The following is a 23,097-nucleotide window of genomic DNA, read 5'->3' on the forward strand; positions in this document are numbered from 1 at the left end:
TGTAAGAAAGATGTAACTAGCATCTCAGAACAATAAAGACCTATAGCTGTGCTGTTCTTACTCTGCTGGGAATTATTCAGCAGTTTGCCGGTGATATCACTGGAATTTCATGTGCAGGATTTCCCACCTAAGGGACATTCTGTGGTAGGAAATCCTATGTCACTCCTGGCCTAGCAGGTATGACTTTACTTCAAGTGAAGTCACTCAAACTCAATAAAAGTTGGGAATAGCGATTATATAATAATAATAATGAATGTAGAGTCTAGATTACATTAAAGACACAGAGGCTAGCATTATGCATTAATCTTTTAATTACCACTCTTGCAGCATCTTTAAAGAATCTTCAAACAAAATAATTTCAAACAATAAACAGAACACCACAGTACATAAATAGTCCCTACACATAACTCTCCTTCTCTTTAAATGCAGCAGACTTCAAAACTTGAATCTTCATATCCTTCTTCCACTACTTCTTCCCAAACAATATTCCTCTTCGTCCTGTTCCATTACGCCCTAAAAAAATAAACAACATTGTGAATACAATACCTTGTTAAATTCCTTGTTTTAAAAAAAAATGAAAACCACCAAAACAATTATTAATTTCTTTCAAAAAGATATACTGTAAAATTTGTATTACCGGTCTTCTTTCCTCTCTACTTTTATATGCCAAAAATTACTTTTCTTCTTTTAAACAAGAGAAGCAGCGGGAGGGATAATGTTAGCCTCAGTGTATTTAATGAAATCTAGATTCTCTGTTCATTTCATTTGGAGATCGCTACTTCATTACAAGAATGGAGGCTACCATTATGTATGTTGAAAGCCCTTCAACACCGCATGTGCTCTATTGATCTAAAATAATATTTTGCAAAAGTGCTTGCATTTGACTAGCCAGCAGCTTTTACAGCTTCTTCCAGTCTATTACCAGAAAATACGCTTTACTAGCCATCGCACCTCTTAGAGAGTGTGACTTAAATTGTTGAACATCAATACCTGCTTGCTCCATAACCCATTTAATTCATCTTGCTATAGTAGCATTATTCAGAGCTCCAAATGGCTTCGCATACAAGATCAATAATTGTTTTTCTCGAGCGTTTCTATATTCCATCATTTTATTTTCATATTCATTCAAACATTCAATTGCACATAATTTTTTACATTTTTAAAATTTTGAAAAAAATGTAGTGGCAGACATTGTCTTTGTTCTCTTCCATATTTCAAAATATACTCTTTCTGTCCCATTAGTTTTGTTACTCACCTCTACAGCCTTCACATGAGAAACCCTTTTGCAAGAAATCAACCACAGTAAAGAAGCCATCTTGCTTGAAAGTCATTTTCAAATCCAGATACCTATTCCGGGCCAGGACAGAAACAGCGCTAAGAGTACATTTACGTCCTATAGAACATCCTACCTCACTATTGGAGGTCTTCTTAATCTCATGCTTTTCATAACTCTACATACAATAGTTTTTCTCTCCGCTGATTTTCCATCTACAATATCATAACCTGCTGAAACTACAGATCTGTAACAGTTCAAAGTCCTGTAACTTAGACCTTTCTCAAACTGTTCTACTAAGAAATTCACCAAATCAACTATAGGTGCATCCACAGAATCCAAACAGCTCTCCGTGCACCAACTAGACCATATTTTCCAAATTCCCCTATACCTTCTACTTGTTCCAGGTGCCCATGACCCTTCCAGTAATTCAACAGCCTTGTTCAAAAGTCCCTTGCAAAATAAAAAAAAGTCTGCTGTGCATACAGTTCGCATTGCGATGGTGTCCCCTTCGGGTGGCAGCATTGCCGCCAGCTCAATTATCCCACTGGGCTAACTGGCGGAAACATTGGTTTCCGTCGGTCAGCCCAGCGGGAAAGTCTTAATAGGACCAAACGGGAGGTAGCCAGCATGGTGGCAAACCCTGCATCGTGAGTTTGGGGGACGGGTGTTCCCATCTACCAAACTCATGATTGGGCCCTTTGTCTCCATTCCACAAACCTCTTCTTAATGCCTCTATCTTCATTCTCTCAGTGTATGATAATGGAACGGTCCTGGGAATATCCCTGAAAGAACGGAGACAGCAAACCTATCATCCATGCTAAGTCTCTCAAAGAAAGAACATCCTTCTTCAACACTTACAATATTTACTTTGAATCATCTTCATTTTCCTTTCTGGAAGCTGAAGCATAACTTTCACAGTGTCTATCTCGAACCCTAAAAAATCCGTCCTCTTTGCTGGCACTAAATTTATAATGAAACCCAAACGTTCCAATAATTCTTTCACCATATTTAAGTCTTTCCTCAACTGTTCTTTGTCTTGGGACATAATCAAAACATTGTCTAGATAAACTATTGATCTTACTCCTCTTTCCCTCCAATAAGCCACGGCTACTCTCATCACCTTTGTGAAGCACCATGGGGCAGAGTACAATCTAGAAGGAAGACACAGGAACTGATATGCCCTTTTTCTCCAACAGAACTGCAGAGATCTCAGACTGTCCTCTCCCATTGGAATTGTGAAGTAAGCATCTTTCAAATCCAATTTCATTAGCAAATTGTTCTTTAATAGTATATCTCTCAAACAATGGAATCCCTCCATTTTGAAATGTCTATGAGCCTCATTCCAACCCTGGCGGTCTATGACCGCCAGGGTGGAGGGCCACGGAAGCACCGCCAACAGGCTGGCGGTGCTTCAGTGCCCATTCTGACCGCGGCGGTGAAGCCGCGGTCAGAAAAGGGGATCCGCCGGTTTCCTGCCGGATTACCCCTGGCTGGGCTGAATCTCCATGGCGGCGCTGCTTGCAGCGCCGCCATGGAGATTCCGACCCCCTCCCCGCCATCCTGTTTCTGGCGGTTTTTACCGCCAGGATCAGGATGGCGGGAACGGGTGTCGTGGGGCCCCTGGGGGCCCCTGCACTGCCCATGCCACTGGCATAGGCAGTGCAGGGGCCCCCTAACAGGGCCCCACCATGATTTTCACTGCCTGTTTAGCAGACAGTGAAAATCGCGACGGGTGCAACTGCACCCGTCGCACCCCTGCAACTCCACCGGCTCCTTTCGGAGCCGGCTTCATTGTTGCAGGGCCTTTCCCGCTGAGCCGGCGGGCGCTCCTTTGGCGGGCGCCCGCCGGCCCAGCGGGAAAGCCAGAATGGCCTCCGCGGTCTTTTGACCGCGGAGCGGCCAAGTGGCGGATCCCGTTTGGCTGGCGGTAACCGCTGCCAGCCAAAGTCGGAATGAGGCCCTATATGTCAAAAGTTTGTTTAACTCCCTCAGATTTATTATTGGTCAACTTCCTTTGTCCTTTTTTGTTCCAAAAAAAGAATTCTTATGTAACTTTCATACATTCTCCTACTTGTTTTATTGCACATTTCTGCAACATAATTTCTACTTCTGCATCTGTTATTTACTTTTGTCCTTCTGTCATACAAATCTCTCTTTGTTCTCTCACCTGCTAAGAAAAATTCACAAAGTCAGTTTTGAAACCTTGTACTGTTTCTAACACCCTTGGATCTTTTGTTATCTTTTTCGATGCGTCCACAAATATTTTTAGCTTTCCTCCAACTTTTTCTTGGAAAGAACCAATTATAGTCTCTGTATTCACCTTGGGTTCCTTGTTGAATCAGTCCTCGACTCAAACCTCTTGCTTCTTCAGTGCGACTACCTCTGCCTTTATTTGGGTAGGCATATGTTGAGGGCTGATAACCTCTACCATATCCCTTGTACTGACTGTGGTATTTGGACTTTCACATTCCAAGGTCAGTAGCAAGTCCCACTGTACTGGCCCTTCCAAAAACACCTCTACTGAAAAGCTTCCTCATGTTTACTTGATCCTTGTCAAAAGCTGCTAAGGTAGATATATATTTTCCTAAAATTTTAAATTAAACCTTCACTGAACAATAAACTTTTGGCATCTTTGCTAGGTTCTCTCTCTGCCTTGTCACCTAGCTAACAACTAATTTCCATTAGAACGGCTTTCTTGCATTCAATCATTATTCCGGCGTTTAGCATTGCCTAAAAGCATTACTGCTCTTCGGCACCATCCTTGTAATAATTCTTAAGGGGATTCCTTAAAACGTCTTTTGAGGATAAACACTTAAAACCCTCACATTCCATGTTAAAATCATCCGGAGTTATGTGAAAGACATATTCATCATATTTATCCAAATCGTTATTTATATTAGGAAAAGGCATTTCATCTGAATTTTTCAATTAATCTTTATCTGTGTTGCTAAGAACATTTGTGTCGTGTAGAACACCTTTCCTCTGTGTGCCGCTAAGGACACCTTTCTTTTTTATCAATTTTAAACCATCTCTCTGTCTTTTATTTGCTTCACTATTTTCCAAGTGCTTTGTTTTGCTCAATCTTTTACCACCTTACTTTCTCAATTCATCATCCTCAGACAACCAAAAATATTCCTTGCAAAAATCCATCTCTTTCCTCTTTTTCTCTTTAAGGATATCATCCAAGGTCTCTTAAACCTGTGCTCTCATTTACTGTTGAATGAGCCTCTTCATAATAACCTCATTCACTTTAGCCGTTGTGACCTCAAGACTACAACCCTGTTCTGCTTCCATATTAATAGCTCACTATAAACCTAAAATACTACTTCTAATTCTACACTAAATCCATCAAATACTAAGACTAACAATAACACATTAAAAATTCCTCCTTATATAAAACACTTGTTAAGTTTTGTAACACCCATCTTTGCCTCAGAAGATCAATTGCTTATGTACCATTACTTCAGCGGCTTAAATCTTTGATAAATTCCACCTTGTATGTTGTGTTATGTAGAAAGGCTCAATCCAACATGGTTGCCGCAATCTCGCAAGATCTTAGTAGCCATTTGCCTTTCCAAAATATGCAGTCACAGTGTGCGGTTGGAAAACAGAACCTCCAGGCTATGACTAAAAAAACACAAAGGCATGTGTAAAAGCAGCACACGCCGGCCTCGCACCACTCTCCTGTTCTCCTACTGAACAGGATCTTGAAGAATCATGCATGCAGAGTGGGGCATGCTGACCTTGCGCTACACTCCTAATCTTCAGTGCGAGCGTCTACGCCATGAAAGAATTTAAATCAGGAGCGCAAGTGAGAAAACCACTCCCCCAAGAACGGTAAGCACAAGACCTGCCGCAAAGTTTCTTAAAGTGTGCTTGTTTTAAAGAAAAGCACTCACATTGCCCTAACTACAACCTTATGTTAGAATTGTGTCTGATTTAACCTGAAACAGCTAGATTAGCAGTAACATTGATTATCATATAATCTCATCTACCTTTTATGCTTCTAAAAATTAGAAGGCAGATTGAAACAAAACTAAACCACCAGTAATTCAATAATTAATTTTTCATTACATTTAAAATAAGTTAAAGATAGCTATGAGAGTAATATTTATCTCATCAGGAACATCATTTAAAAGAGGAGGAGAGGTCTGTGAAGAAACTATTTATGTACTGTGGTGTTCTGATTCTAGTTTGGAATTGTTTTGTTTGAAGATTCTCAAAAGGTGCTACACAAATGGCAATTAAAAGATGAATGCATAATGGTAGCCACCAGTCTTGTAATGAAATCTTCACCTGTCTTCTCTACTTCATCTTTATTGAATGTTAATTTTAAAATATAACCTCTCCCAAAAGAGACTTGATCAGAAAGACAAGAACCACCATACACTGGAAAAGAAAGAGTTAGGTATGTCAATAGTGGAGGAGATTTAGACATGAGGACAGGGAACCATGGTCACTGTGACAGGGAGACATGAGCACTGGAACAGAAGATTTGAAGTGCTGAATCACAGAGGCTGATGCAGGAGGTCATGAAACCTTGGATGCAGAGATAAGATATTTGAATGTTGTAACACAGATAGTGTAAAAATTAAGAGAGGAGCAGGTAGAAATGCGCATGAGCCCTTGGAAAGTGTGACAGAAACACTCATAGACTATAACTGTGGGACGATGAGCCATAGACATGGACACTGAAACAGGGAGTCACTGACATTTGCGATGGGAATGAAAGATGGTGACCCACTTTCTGAATAATGGATAATGGATCGGTCATAAAGATATTACTAGTAAAATACCTTTGTGATTAGCAAGCTATATTAAACTTGCTCCAGTGTGTCAGTTTGACTTTATGAATCTGGCCCATTATGTCTTTGATTAAAATTGCGTTTATATTGCAGGTGGAAGCTCCTCCTACATCAGCAAACAATCGTTCTACACCAAAAGAAGATACAGGAAATACAGTCTATGACAAAATGCTACGACCTAAGGTATTTTATTTATTTTTCATACAGGATGCTAAATACCGTCCTAGATGAGAAAAAGAAACCCAGTGCAACTCAGAAAAGGTTGCAGAGGATGAAGAATGGCAACAAAGCTAATGCAAACTTGAATGGATAATAGGAATAATATGTTTTAAAAAATTATATATATATATATATATATATATATATATATATATATACTGTATATATATATATATATATATATGAGTGCAGTGCACAACATTTTTCTTGGGAGCAACCCGCTGAAACTGTAGAATGCAAAGATGCCGAATGCCAAGACTACCTCTTCTTGATTACACCATATGCCTCTGTTTTCCACCACTTATCACTTCCTGTCTCTTTATGTCACACTTGCAGGCTATTTTTCATTCCTGCTTTCTCTCTTTATCACTACTCTTCCATTTTTCTCTTCTAGCTTACTTTCTTGCTTTCTGTTTCTTGCTCTTGATCAAAGTCTGAGGAGCACAAAAAAGACCAGGTTCCTGAAAATGAATACCTTTGTCTACCTCCTACAAATGGCAGCACAAATTAAGCACTGTATGTGTGTTGGTTTTAGCTTTAAAAAATGTGTTCAGTAGTAAGATAAACCACCCGCAAAAGAAACTCATTTGTTGTTTGAAGATTTACTTGACTAATTTGCAATATAATGAAATTAAAACCCAGCAGTACCCCATACATACAGTAGCTTTGTATTGGAGCTGTATGATGTGCAGGATCTTTAGCTAAATGCACGTCATGGGGATTTCTTCTGATTGAGATTGTGTAAGAAAGATGTAACTAGCATCTCAGAACAATAAAGACCTATAGCTGTGCTGTTCTTACTCTGCTGGGAATTATTCAGCAGTTTGCCGGTGATACCACTGGAATTTCATTTGCAGGATTTCCCACTTAAGGGACATTCTGTGGTAGGAAATCCTATGTCACTCCTGGCCTAGCAGGTATGACTTTACTTCAAGTGAAGTCACTCAAACTCAATAAAAGTTGGGAATAGCGATTATATTATAATAATAATGAATGTAGAGTCTAGATTTCAATAAAGACACAGAGGCTAGCGTCATGCATTAATCTTTTAATTACCACTCTTGCAGCATCTTTAAAGAATCTTCAAACAAAATAATTTCAAACTATAAACAGAACACCACAGTACATAAATAGTCCCTACACATAACTCTCCTTCTCTTTAAATGCAGCAGACTTCAAAACTTGAATCTTCATATCCTTCTTCCACTACTTCTTCCCAAACAATATTCCTCTTCGTCCTGTTCCATTACGCCCTAAAAAAATAAACAACATTATGAATACAATACCTTGTTAAATTCCTTGTTTTTAAAAAAAATGAACACCACCAAAAAAATTATTAATTTCTTTCAAAAAGATATACTGTAAAATTTGTATTACCGGTCTTCTTTCCTCTCTACTTTTATATGCCAAAAATGTATTTTCTTCTTTTAAACAAGAGAAGCAGCGGGAGGGATAATGTTAGCCTCAGTGTCTTTAATGAAATCTAGATTCTCTGTTCATTTCATTTGGAGATCGCTACTTCATTACAAGAATGGAGGCTACCATTATGTATGTTGAAAGCCCTTCAACACCGCATGTGCTCTATTGATCTAAAATAATGTTTTGCAAAAGTGCCTGCATTTGACTAGCCAGCAGCTTTTACAGCTTCTTCCAGTCTATTACCAGAAACATACGCTTTACTAGCCATCGCACCTCTTAGAGAGTGTGACTTAAATTGTTGAACATCAATACCTGCTTGCTCCATAACTATTTAATTCATCTTGCTATAGTAGCATTATTCACAGCTCCAAATGGCTTCGCATACAAGATCAATAATTGTTTTTCTCGAGCGTTTCTATATTCCATCATTTTGTTTTCATATTCATTCAAACATTCAATTGCACATCATTTTTTAAATTTTTAAAATTTTGAAAAAAATGTAGTGACAGACATTGTCTTTGTTCTCTTCCATATTTCAAAATATACTCTCCCTGTCCCATTAGTTTTGTTACTCACCTCTACAGCCTTCACATGAGAAACCCTTTTGCAAGAAATCAACCACAGTAAAGAAGCCATCTTGCTTGAAAATCATTTTCAAATCCAGATACCTATTCCCGGGCCAGGACAGAAACAGCGCTAAGAGTACATTTACGTCCTATAGAACATCCTACCTTACTCTTGGAGGTCTTCTTAATCTCATGCTTTTCATAACTCTACAAACAATAGTTTTTCTCTCCACTGATTTTCCATCTACAATATCATAACCTGCTGAAACTACAGATCTGGAACAGTTCAAAGTCCTGTAACTTAGACCTTTCTCAAACTGTTCTACTAAGAAATTCACCAAATCAACTATAGGTGCATCCACAGAATCCAAACAGCTCTCCGTGCACCAACTAGACCATATTTTCCAAATTCCCCTACACCTTCTACTTGTTCTAGGTGCCCATGACCCTTCCAGTAATTCAACAGCCTTGTTCAAAAGTCCCTTGCATAATAAAAAAAAGTCTGCTGTGCATACAGTTCGCATTGCGATGGTGTCCCCTTCGGGTGGCAGCATTGCCGCCAGCTCAATTATCCCACTGGGCAAACTGGCAGAAACATTGGTTTCCATCGGTCAGCCCAGCGGGAAAGTCTTAATAGGACCAAACGGGAGTTAGCCAGCATGGTGGCGACCCCTGCATCGTGAGTTTGGCGGACGGGTGTTCCCATCTACCAAACTCATGATTGGGCCCTTTGTCTCCATACCACAAACCTCTTCTTAATGCCTCTATCTTCATTCTCTCAGTGTATGATAATGGAACGGTCCTGGGAATATCCCTGAAAGAACGGAGACAGCAAACCTATCATCCATGCTAAGTCTCTCAAAGAAAGAACATCCTTCTTCAACACTTACAATATTTACTTTGAATCATCTTCATTTTCCTTTCTGGAAGCTGAAGCATAACTTTCACAGTGTCTATCTCGAACCCTAAAAAATCCGTCCTCTTTGCTGGCACTAAATTTATAATGAAACCCAAACGTTCCAATAATTCTTTCACCATATTTAAGTCTTTCCTCAACTGTTCTTTGTCTTAGGACATAATCAAAACATTGTCTAGATAAACTATTGATCTTACTCCTCTTTCCCTCCAATAAGCCACGGCTACTCTCATCACCTTTGTGAAGCACCATGGGGCAGAGTACAATCTAGAAGGAAGACACAGGAACTGATATGCCCTTTTTCTCCAACAGAACTGCAGAGATCTCAGACTGTCCTCTCCCATTGGAATTGTGAAGTAAGCATCTTTCAAATCCAATTTCATTAGCAAATTGTTCTTTAATAGTATATCTCTCAAACAAAGGAATCCCTCCATTTTGAAATGTCTATGAGCCTCATTCCAAACCTGGAGGGCCAACAGGCTGGCGGTGCTTCAGTGCCCATTCTGACCGCGGCGGTGAAGCCGCGGTCAGAAAAGGGGATCCGGCGGTTTCCTGCCGGATTACCCCTGGCTGGGCTGAATCTCCATGGCGGCGCTGCTTGCAGCGCCGCCATGGAGATTCCGACCCCCTTCCCGCCCTTCCCGCCATCCTGTTTCTGGCGGGAACGGGTGTCGTGGGGCCCCTGGGGGCCCCTGCACTGCCCATGCCACTGGCATGGGCAGTGCAGGGGCCCCCTAACAGGGCCCCACCATGATTTTCACTGCCTGCTTAGCAGACAGTGAAAATCGCGACGGGTGCAACTGCACCCGTCGCACCTCTGCAACTCCACCGGCTCCTTTCGGAGCCGGCTTCATTGTTGCAGGGCCTTTCCCGCTGGGCCGGCGGGCGCTCCTTTGGCGGGCGTCCGCCGGCCCAGCGGGAAAGCCAGAATGGCCTCCGCGGTCTTTTGACCGCGGAGCGGCCAAGTGGCGGTTCCCGTTTGGCTGGCGGCAACCGCCGCCAGCCAAAGTCGGAATGAGGCCCTATATGTCAAAAGTTTGTTTAACTCCCTCAGATTTATTATTGGTCTACATCCTTTGTCCTTTTTTGTTCCAAAAAAAGAATTCTTATGTAACTTTCATACATTCTCCTACTTGTTTTATTGCACATTTCTGCAACATAATTTCTACTTCTGCATCTGTTATTTACTTTTGTCCTTCTGTCATACAAATCTCTCTTTGTTCTCTCACCTGCTAAGAAAAATTCACAAAGTCAGTTTTGAAACCTTGTACTGTTTCTAACACCCTTGGATCTTTTGTTATCTTTTTCGATGCGTCCACAAATATTTTTAGCTTTCCTCCAACTTTTTCTTGGAAAGAACCAATTATAGTCTCTGTATTCACCTTGGGTTCCTTGTTGAATCAGTCCTCGACTCAAACCTCTTGCTTCTTCAGTGCGACTACCTCTGCCTTTATTTGGGTAGACATATGTTGAGGGCTGATAACCTCTACCATATCCCTTGTACTGACTGTGGTATTTGGACTTTCACATTCCAAGGTCAGTAGCAAGTCCCGCTGTACTGGCCCTTCCCAAAACACCTCTACTGAAAAGCTTCCTCATGTTTACTTGATCCTTGTCAAAAGCTGCTAAGGTAGATATATATTTTCCTAAAATTTTAAATGAAACCTTCACTGAACAATAAACTTTTGGCATTTTTGCTAGGTTCTCTCTCTGCCTTGTCACCTAGCTAACAACTAATTTCCATTAGAACTGCTTTCTTGCATTCAATCATTATTCCGGCGTTTAGCATTGCCTAAAAGCATTACTGCTCTTCGGCACCATCCTTGTAATAATTCTTAAGGGGATTCCTTAAAACGTCTTTTGAGGATAAACACTTAAAACCCTCACATTCCATGTTAAAATCATCCGGAGTTATGTGAAAGACATATTCATCATATTTATCCAAATCGTTATTTATATTAGGAAAAGGCATTTCATCTGAATTTTTCAATTAATCTTTATTTGTGTTGCTAAGAACGCTTGTGTCGTGTAGAACACCTTTCCTCTGTGTGCAGCTAACGACACCTTTCTTTTTTATCAATTTTAAACCATCTCTCTGTCTTTTATTTGCTTCACTATTTTCCAAGTGCTTTGTTTTGCTTTATCTTTTACCACCTTACTTTCTCAATTCATCATCCTCAGACAACCAAAAATATTCCTTGCAAAAATCCATCTCTTTCCTCTTTTTCTCTTTAAGGATATCATCCAAGGTCTCTTAAACCTGTGCTCTCATTTACTGTTGAGTGAGCCTCTTCATAATAACCTCATTCACTTTAGCCGTTGTGACCTCAAGACTACAACCCTGTTCTGCTTCCATATTAATAGCTCACTATAAACCTAAAATACTACTTCTAATTCTACACTAAATCCATCAAATACTAAGACTAACAATAACACATTAAAAATTCCTCCTTATATAAAACACTTGTTTAGTTTTGTAACACCCATCTTTGCCTCAGAAGATCAATTGTTTATGTACCATTACTTCAGCGGCTTAAATCTTTGATAAATTCCACCTTGTATGTTGTGTTATGTAGAAAGGCTCAATCCAACATGGTTGCCGCAATCTCGCAAGATCTTAGTAGCCAATTGCCTTTCCAAAATATGCAGTCACAGTGTGCGGTTGGAAAACAGAACCTCCAGGCTATGACTAAAAAAACACAAAGGCATGTGTAAAAGCAGCACACGCCGACCTCGCACCACTCTCCTGTTCTCCTACTGAACAGGATCTTGAAGACTCATGCATGCAGAGTGGGGCATGCTGACCTTGCGCTACACTCCTAATCTTCAGTGCGAGCGTCTACGCCATGAAAGAATTTAAATCAGGAGCGCAAGTGAGAAAACCACTCCCCCAAGAACAGTAAGCACAAGACCTGCCGCAAAGTTTCTAAAAGTGTGCTTGTTTTAAAGAAAAGCACTCGCACTGCCCTAACTGCAACCTTATGTTAGAATTGTGTCTGATTTAACCTGAAACAGCTAGATTAGCAGTAACATTGATTATCATATAATCTCATCTACCTTTTATGCTTCTAAAAATTAGAAGGCAGATTGAAACAAAACTAAACCACCATTAATTCAATAATTAATTTTTCATTACATTTCAAATAAGTTAAAGATAGCTATGAGAGTAATATTTATCTCATCAGGAACATCATTTAAAAGAGGAGGAGAGGTCTGTGAAGAAACTATTTATGTACTGTGGTGTTCTGATTCTAGTTTGGAATTGTTTTGTTTGAAGATTCTCAAAAGGTGCTACACGAATGGCAATTAAAAGATGAATGCATAATGGTAGCCACCAGTCTTGTAATGAAATCTTCACCTGTCTTCTCTACTTCATCTTTATTGAATGTTAATTTTAAAATATAACCTCTCCCAAAAGAGACTTGATCAGAAAGACAAGAACCACCATACACTGGAAAAGAAAGAGTTAGGTATGTCAATAGTGGAGGAGATTTAGACATGAGGACAGGGAACCATGGTCACTGTGACAGGGAGACATGAGCACTGGAACAGAAGATTTGAAGTGCTGAATCACAGAGGCTGATGCAGGAGGTCATGAAACCTTGGATGCAGAGATAAGATATTTGAATGTTGTAACACAGATAGTGTAAAAATTAAGAGAGGAGCAGGTAGAAATGGGCAGGAGCCCTTGGAAAGTGTGACAGAAACACTCATAGACTATAACTGTGGGACGATGAGCCATAGACATGGACACTGAAACAGGGAGTTGCTGACATTTGCGATGGGAATGAAAGATGGTTACACACTTTCTGAATAATGGAGACTCAGCACACCTATGGGGACAAAGACAATGTAACACAGTCACATTTGTACACACATGTCATGCAAAAGGGATCCTAAGTAATCCCCTTGGACAGCTGAGGAGGTAGAATATTGGTAGCGATATGGCTTTCCACTGGCAAGAATCCTCTAGGAGAAATTAGGAACCTCCTCCACAATCAGGGGGCATGCCAGACATCGAGAACCCTGTAGCACTTTTAGTGTGACCTGTGGCTTGGAAGAGGTAAAACAAAACCTACAGACGAGAGGTGTTTAGGCCCTGTACAAAGTTATTGGTTGCTTCTGGCCCATTCTCATGGGTGATTCCATGTTGTATATTTTCTAGAGCGCACAAAACTAGGTAGTGGATGCTGAAATAGAAGGTATGGGCAAGCATCCATGAGCTTAAGGAGAATTTACAGGTGCTCTGGACGGGGAGTTTTGGTATTTATTAAGGTACTTTGAGTAGTAAAAGCCCCTTCTTCCATGTAGGCAGCTATATATATTTGCCACTTTGTCCCATGAAGCCCTGATAACCAACACACAAACTCTTTTTACTGCAAGTGAACACGACTGTGTGGCCCAGGAATATCCGTGGCTACACAAAGTTACTGTCTCCTTGCGGAAGTTGTTTCCTCTGGCCTGATCAGGCTCAAAATGATCTGCATCTTCAAGATCTTCAACTCAACCAAAGTGACTATCTTCTCCCGTCTCAGATTCCTTTACACTGAACCTCCATCAGTGCTCTGAAGGGATTACCTTGATGACTGTTTCTCTATTTTAGGGACTACTGCATTTTTCACATTGAAGGTCATTCACTTTCTCCATTGTGAATATCCTTTTCCCACGGTTGGCCATTTGGGATCAAATATGGAATTACTTCACCAGTGTAATAATAATACTTATCCCAGGTCATTGTCAAAAATGTTGTTTATTCACTTGGTAGTAGGTTACTAGTTATAGTGCTCATACACACACAGATGCAGGCTTACTTCCACTGTTAGCCTTTACAACTTCCAAGACCAGCGAGACACACAGAATCTTTTCTCTCAACATATTTCACCACAACATCATCCACTCACGCAGAGGCAACCTGATGTAAGCTACCGGGTATAGTACATCTCAGTCCTCATGGAAATGCAAACACTGTAAGATGTTACACTCTCTTTTCTTGGAGAAAGAAGGCACATTGATTGTGGGCCTCTCTCTGAACTTTTTGGAGGTAGTATACTTACTCCTTGTCCTCAGCATCATTAACCAATCACCAATTAGACTTAATTTAACCAGTTTCACTAATATGTTTTGTAAACACCACCAGTTCCCACTAATACTGCTTGATCTGAGTAATGCTTGTACTACAAAAGACATTCCTTCAAGTCAGAAACATGGTGTCTCTGATATTTACCTGCACATGTCTTGATATAAGGGGTGAATTAGAGAATAAAAGCCATAAATTGATGGTTCACCAACCCACTTACTCATGGTTTCCATTGGCAGAGTTTTAATTGCTCCTCCAGTGAAATCTATTGACCTTGTGGCTTGTTCGCTACATGGATGCTAGGGCATTGTGCTAGTTGCCCACCCTCTAAAGTGAGGGCTGACCATCACTAGATTTCTCAGGCTCAGACCACCTAGTGAGGTATGCCAATGCCGAGAAGGAAAAAAAAGCAGTGAAACCAACATGCAGTTAAAAAATAAATTCTGGGGAAGGAGGGAACTGAAGATTCATAGTGCCACTTAATAAACTCTTCTGCCTTCAGAGCAACTCTCATACTGGCAGTAGCTCTGTAAATGTTGTGATCCTCCCCAGGCATATGGGGATCTCTGAAAAGGACAGGCAGTCCTTTGACAGGGGAGCCAAGATCATAGCCCCCCTTTGATGTATTAAGCTGGCAGATTGCCTGTTTGACTCTAAGTTAGTCTTTTTATTCTTTTGGCGTGTGGTATGTATTAGTACCTGGCTACAGGAGAGGCAGTTTGTCTAGTTAGACACAATGTCTGAGAAGGTATAAAGACTCTAGTAGTCAAGTATTAAGATGGCCATGAGAGTAGGTTAAGAGTCCAAATCTTTGCTCCAGTGCAGTGGATTGTCATCCCTTCCACGTTGCTTTGTGTTTGCGTGTTACTGCTGAAGGTATTTACTATTTCTACAGCTGAGGCTCACCTAATTGGGTCTCTGCACCAGACAAAATGTGCAGTGCAAACTCAAAGAGCATGTCCACAGGGATAACTGTCTGGCTCCAGGACATGATTTCTCCCTGATTCCAACATACATTGAACTGACAATAGAATATTGGTGGCAGAAGGTATTCTTCTCACAAGCTCACTATTCTGCTGCTCTTCAGTTGTTGCCTATTCTTTCTTTATTGGCTCTTCCAACAATTCTTCATTCAGGGCCTTATTATGAGTATGGTGGTCCTAGAACCACCGTACCTGGGGTAGCGGTCAGGGCACTGCATCATTGGTGCTCCAACCGCCATATGATGATGCTGTAGGTCGGACCGCCACAGTCCTGTTGCAACCAACTGGATCACAGATCCCGATGTGTTGGCAGCGGTACAAGCCATGGTCAAGCATGGCAGTGCTGATATGAGCACCGCCATGCTGATTAAGGCTTGCCTTTCCACCGACCTTTCTATGGCAGGGACCTTGGACTGTCCATAACCCACCTGTCAACACACTTGGAATGTGCACTGTCTGCCATGGCAGGCAGTGCGCATTCTAAGTGTGCTGGCTGTGAAGACAGTCCTGTGGCATTGCCCTGAGAGCCAAAGCCAACCCACTGTTAACGCGACTGTCATATGGGTGGTCTGGCGGTTAGACCGCCCAACTCATAATCTGGCCCTTAGCCTCCTAACCGGAGCATTGTTGCAGGATATCACTCTTCATGCAGCATCATCACAAGGGAAAATCAATTTCGAAGACATTCACATTGTATCAGCTACTCAAACATGATAGCTAAAGGTGACAAGTCACAAATGTCTTTTGAAATTTTTTTGGGGCAGTGCACAAAATTAAGTAAAATGTGACTAACTGTATCAGTCCATGATTTAGCAAGGTCTCAAAGAACCTGTTACTGCTCTGAACACCAGCATTGCACACCAACTCCTTTTTTGATAGACTATTCATAAGTTGCTGCAGCTTATTATACTTCCACTGCTAGACTTGATCCTGATTTCAAACCTGAAATTTTCAAAAGTTTAAGTGTTAATCGATTTTCAACTGATCAAAAAATGAAGGCCTTCTAGTATTTATTATAGAAACTTAGTATTGGCGTAGTATGTATTGACTACATATTTATTGAACAGAAAATACTACAATATTGAAGACAAAAATATCAAGGTAAAGCAGATGGAAAAACATATTGGGGTTCATTATGAGTTTGGCGGTCTCAGGCCCGCCATGTTGGCGGCGGCAGTCGTACCGCGAATGGGCCGGCAGTGAAGACCGCCAAATTATGACCATGGTGGTCTTCCCAACAGAGCACAGCCAAACCACCGCCAGTGCGAACATGATGCCACAGATGGATGTAGGCACCTTCAGGCCGGCAGGGCCCATGTTCCCACCGGACATATTACAAGAATGCACACCGTCAAGGTTTCTGCCATGGTCGCACCACCACGAAAAACCTGGTGCAAACCAGTTCTATAAAAGGAAACACCCACCTTCTGGAACACATACTTTACTGGAGCTGCCATGGAACCTGAACTGAAAGTACTCCCACTGCTCCTGCTCACACAACGACTCTGGAACCCGCAATGGCGACGAAGACAACAACCGTGAGTACATCAACCCACCTCCCACTGGAGGGAAATCCCAAACTACACACGCACACACAACAGACACATTCAGGATGGCTTGTGATGTCATCAAACACACGTAACCACACACCACTACGCACATACACACACACACACACACCTACCTACACACATGCACACCCATACTACACACATGCACACCCACACTACACACATGACGGCCAACACACACCAACCCGCAGACACAGTCTAACACAACCATCCACAACAGCACCGATAGACACAATGAAAACACAACCGCAACTACACAGACGCTTCGCCAAGCAGTGTCATTGCACACAACCACATGACAACACATACTAATATCGTCAATACCAACGAGGGTCCCTGCTTTAATATGGTAGCTCATCCTGGGGAATTGAACAATTAGAAATTAGAGTAACAGAGCTACTCTTTATTGTACTCCAAGGATATATATAGAAAACCACAGTTGTATACCTAATCGATATGTGTTTAATGTGTATGTCAAAAAATTATCTCACGAGTCCCAGCATAAAGTGTTCAAAATGGCACCATGCTTCTGTTAATTCTGTTCATTTAGACATACTTCACTAGATCAATCCTATATGTCTTTTATATGTTTATTACATTTTATAACAAATTATGACAATAAATATATCAGAACAATAATGTACAAAAAATTCCTTAAGACAGCACAGTACAGTACACCCCAAATATTCCACGCCACATCAAACAACAAGCAACAATAACACTTATATCTCATTCATACTCAAATATAACCAGACTCAACCATAAAATCATAAAACCTGTGGATGGTCATGTCATAGTTTGGACTCTTGCTCTGGGCAAGACTGCTGGTTTAAGGATGACAGTACTTTTGTTTGTAGGCGACTACGCCTCTCCCACTACAAGTCGCAACTGTTGTCCCAACCTTATCGCCTCACTAGCAGCACCTCACCAGAAACACAATAGTAAAAGGTGATTTGTGGCAGCCTTTATACATGGACATGAAAATAAGACATCTCAGGGAGTGTTGTGGTTAGACGGAGACTACCCCTTTCTCACAGATAGATCATGTCTCATACAAACACGGGCAATGACAAATATGCAGTAAAGTTTCAATAGCTTTTATTTAACATAACTGCAATTTGCAATAAGTTGCATGGGCTGCAATGATTAGGATAATGAATAATGCAAGAAACAGAATTGTGAAGACGAGAGTCATTATTACAAAGACCCCACCATCTTGCAATGCATAGTAAAGACATATGAGATGTACTATACCCTAATACCCTAAAGTGAAAGGCCTAACCGCCTACCTAAAGGAGAGCTGGGTTTGCTAAACCTAATCTGCCAATGCCATGTCCATGAGAGGAGCCCCCAACCCTCGTTACCTTGGAATGAGGTCTCTATCTCAGACTCCGCAGGGACACGAAGACTGGGTCAGCGTCAAGACGATTGCAGCATCGATATCAGCGATGGTGGTGGTGCCCTCTGGTCGGAATCCCTCTGATTATCTGTCTAAAGTGTGATGTATTTATTCAGATCTACAAGGACCCCTGACGTAGGTGTGTTCCTAAACAATAGATAACAGACATGCTTGGGACGGCAATTAATATAAACAATCCCTCGAAAGTATAGAGAGGGAAAATCCCTAAGTGAACACCTACTGTTTGTTTGTCTTTGTTGCTTGATCTTGACGCCTTAGCGCGGTGACACTGATAATGTAACTCATAACAAGTGGCCTAACTAAAAAATTCATCTATAAATCATGTAAAGACAAATATATGCATACAAATATTTCACAAGAGTTCAAACAATTCCAATAGTCTTTCATAATGAAGAAAACACTTTGACAGCATGTGTATCAGTAGAGTCAATGAAACAGAATTTTGGCACCCATAGCCTACACTCATTTCGGTATCCCTCTCATAGGGAGGCCAGCTACATCAGGGCGGTTCCAGTCCAATAGTTCATGTGGGGGAAGAACAAAGGTAAGACACGCATACTGAACTACACGCCAGTTTTTTCTTTAGATACAACCATGTCTGTAAATGATTTCTTACAGGGCAAAACTCTATAAAACTCTCTTATTGGAACAAATCTCCATTGGGATATATCCAAGTCCAAACACTCTCCTAGGGGTACCAAAGACTGCAGTAGCGGATTATCTTCAGTTAGGATTTCTGTTCTGTTGTTTTAGCTCCTTTGGGAGTACAGGTCCTTTAGCTCATCACCATTAGCCATAGAGATGAAAACGATGCCCGCTGATACAGAGCTCAAAAAGTTGCGTCTTCTGTTCAAGTCCTCGCTCCATACTAACAACAACATGTAACACCACCAGAGAACCAATAAACACAATCACACTGTCATACAAGGAAGCATATACCACAACACGCAAACACCACAACACATATGACATAGCCATCACCACACACACATGGGTGCAGACATAACCACACAAGCGCACACAACACCACCATTACACATTTCTACACAAACAATACACAATTTTGCTACATACATGCATGTAACAAACATATCTCACACACAGTGCACAGCAATGACAGCGGACAAATGGAAAAGCCACACCCACACATGCAGCCCAGGCACAACAGCTGGCACGACCAACACACACACGTCAAACACGCACAAACCAAAGCCCACAAATACCAAACTGCCATGTTAAAAGAAAGGCAGGACAAGTATGTCAACATCGAATCCAACAACATGTTGGTCCAGATATATTGAAATATAAGAGCAATAAATAATTATGAACATTTGTTCAAATGACGGCCAATGGCCAGTCCAAAATGTCAAAGGCACAAATGGCACCTTGGAGTGCCCCAACTTGACTCCTGACTGCACATTGACCTCCACTTGGTAGGGGCATCAAAGGGGCAGGCGGGCACCTCAGGGTTTAGGGAGAAGGGGTGGAGGTTGGGCTTGGATTTGGGAGGGTGGTCTTGGGCTTGGATTTTGGAGGAGGTCCTGGGGCTTTGGTTAGGGAGGGGGGGTCCTTGGGCCAGGGAAGGGTAGACATCTTGGCAGGAGGAGGGGCATGGGCACTAGCCTGGGGACAGGGGAGGACTTGGAGGTTGAAGGGCTTGACTTGGGGTGGGAGGAAGAACTCTTGGAGGTGTCACAGGATGGGAGAGGAGTAGGGAGCAAAGAAAACTCTGACAGGTAATGCTTCTTAGACAGACGGGGGGGTCATAGCAAAAGGGTTTGGGAATCGAGAGAGAGGGAGTGGTTGTAAGATATGTCGATGTTTTGGGTGCAAGTGCGTGTGTGGAATGCTCGTGGGTGGTGGGTGTCTGTTGGGTGGGTGAGTGCGGGTGTTTAGGTGTCTTGGGAGAAGCGGGGGTATGCAGGGATATGCCATGGTGGGTAGGTGACTGTCTGTTTGGGTGATGCCCGCAGGTATGGTAGATGCGCTGCATGTGGGGGTGTCGGTGGTAGGGGTGGGTGTGGATGTGGTGACTAGGATGGAAGTCTGCAGGTCTGATATTGTGGTGACTGTGGGTAAGACAGGTGTTCTGTGAATTGTGGTGTGGTGGCTGCAGGTGTGTCAGGTGTAGTATCTGTGAAGTAGGGGGCAGAGGGGGAGTCTGTGTGCATGCCGGTGGTGGGACTTGTGGTGTGCATGCCGGTGGTGGGACTTGTGGTGTGCTTGTCAGTGGTGCCCTTGTCTGCTGAGGTGGATGCATGCCTTTGTGTATGTGTGCTTTGTTTGTGTTTGGAGAGGGGGGGTTTGGGATTGGGAGGAGGTAGGTAGAGGGATGAAGGTAGACAAAAAGAGACTGGCTTCTGTCAGTGAGGAGGCCAAAGCCTGAAAGGATCTCTGGCAGCCAGCCAGGGTACCGTGAATGCCCTCCAGGAATGCATTGCTCTGTTGGACTTGAGCTGCCAGTCCCTAGGTGGCATTCACGATGGTCGACTGACTCACAGAGATGAACCTCAGGAGGTCAATGGCATCCTCACTGAGGGCAGCAGGGCTGACTGGGGAAGGGGCACAGGTACCTATAGCAAAGGTGATCCACACCCTTCTGGGTGAGCTGGCATGGGCAACTGGGTGGGTAGCTACAGGGAGGGCAGTGCTAGTAAGGGGAGTGTCAGACAAAGATGGTGCTGGTGTGGTCCCAGATGGGTCTACAACTACCAGGGAGTTTCCACTGGAGGAGGATTCTGAAGAAGAGGTGGAAGATCTGGTCTCCCCCGTGGCAGTCCCTCGCTATCGTGGGTTGCAGCTTTCTGGGTCCGTGGGATGCTGCACACCTGTGCCCCTTCTCCTTCGCCTGATGATACTGATGCACACAAATAGAGGGAGGGGGAGGGAGAGAGATAGGGCAAATATAGGTTAACATCGCAGGTGCCAATACACATAACCTACATCATGTCATTACATGTCACTACTACCCACATCTGTATGCTTTCCCTCACACCTACATCAATATCTAAGTAGAACAGCACTACTGGAGTCATCCACATGATGCCAACCATAGACATTTTAGCTGGCACATCATGCCCTGGATGCAGTATCAATTGAATGCCTAGACACACATCATACCTCTCCTTACCCCTATCACCCATTGGATGTGCAGCTGACTGAACTAAACACTTCAGGTCTCTACAGTAACAACACCTGAATAGTCCATGTCTTATGTCATATATCCATTACAGTGAAGACAACACCACTCACAGACCATACAACACCTGTCTCTCACATAACATTGTAGGCCCCTCTGTACAGTGATGCCATTATACCGAACAACCATGAATTAGCCATTACAAGTCAGGCTCACAAAGAGGTTACATCTGATGTATCCAATTTGAATCTGTGGCATAGCCATGTGATTAGTCAGACACTGTCACAGAGCCAGATCAGCAAACACCAAACACATATGTCACTAATTAGCATACTGCTAAGTGCATCTACATTGGGCCATATAGCACATCTAACACAACTATACTCAATCACCGAGTGCAGTGTCACAACAGATGTACTACTGAAACACACATATTATATAATAGACCACTTCCTATGCCACCCCACATGAAGTTACACCAGTTGGACTATGCACCATGACAACTCAACCCTCACACAAACACCATTTCACAAATGGCAAAGCCTGTCACAGAGCCCAGACAACACACATCTTAGCTGGTAAATAATTGCATGCTTTAGGGACACATGTACAAACACCACTTCCTGTACACCAATTACACATCCCACTACTACAAAAGGCAGCCTGAGGAGACTGATTTCAAAATTTGATTCACATCAGCATGCCATGACTCATGCAAAATTCAAAGCACTCCTAATCTGCCACTACATATTTGCCAAGGCAAGCTAAAATAGTACCAGCCCATCACATGTGCCCCCCAACTATCCATGACAACATGATGTAGGCAGTAACTCAGCAATGCGCCACAGGAACTGCTAGGGCATTGTCGTACATGCCATATACACACCATGGGAACAAATAAGAGATGTGTCAGGGCACTTGCCACCTCTAGTACCATTCCATTGGTTTAAAGGTGACATCCCTACAAGTATTTTTCCTAGGAAGCGCATAATGTGTGCAATCAGACCTCATTAATGTTACATGTTTCCGTAATCCAGGTAGGCTACCTACAAATACCCTACAGTCAGCAGGTCACCTATGTATGCCTAATCAGCAGTCAGGCCAATACACCTGAGCAGTGAAACCCATTTCTGTGGTGGAACTGTAATGCTATTCCCACAATCAGCCAATACCATCACCAGTACTTGATGTATATGGTCCCAGTGATAAAAGGAGAGTCACACAGTAGTATATTCAGGTATGCTACACCGATAAGAGTTGACTGACACCTCAGAGCCATTAATGCAGATAGATAGAGCACGTAATACTCAGTGATACAAATACTCACATCATTGTATAGGCAGGATGGAGTCAGACATGTGCATATGTCATTAGACTATCTCCACATTACAGACATGGAGAGGTTTAGAAATGGGAGATTTACATCCACTGACAGTAAAGCATGGCACCACATCTGCAAAATATACTCTGCCAGGGTGCATAATATGCATTTGCTATTGTTGATATACATGTTGCTTTTACTACAATATCACTTTGCATGCATTGAGGAACCCAATCCCATTTAAACCCAGCCAAGTCCCGGGATACATTCAGTACGAACCCCCTTGTTGCTGCTGTGCTGCCCTCAAAGCCCATCCACCTCAAGGTAGGCCACCTCCAAAATGTTGGCCACTAGGGAGGTCAGGGTCTGAGGGGTACCCCTCCCT

General features: G+C 42.3%; 1 protein-coding gene across 2 annotated transcripts in view; it reads left to right on the forward strand.

Moving 5' to 3' along the window:
• The window catches only part of LOC138268348 (SLAM family member 5-like), a 586,627-nt gene that overhangs the window by 494,516 nt on the left and 69,014 nt on the right, over positions 1-23,097 (forward strand). For both annotated transcript variants that reach the window (XM_069217902.1, XM_069217901.1), the window contains exon 10: positions 6,175-6,264. In XM_069217902.1, coding sequence (XP_069074003.1) covers positions 6,175-6,264 — 90 coding nt within the window. The remainder of the gene's footprint in view (positions 1-6,174; positions 6,265-23,097) is intronic.

Source organism: Pleurodeles waltl, chromosome 12 (assembly GCF_031143425.1).
Source record: "Pleurodeles waltl isolate 20211129_DDA chromosome 12, aPleWal1.hap1.20221129, whole genome shotgun sequence".
In the NCBI taxonomy this organism is placed as follows: domain Eukaryota; kingdom Metazoa; phylum Chordata; class Amphibia; order Caudata; family Salamandridae; genus Pleurodeles; species Pleurodeles waltl.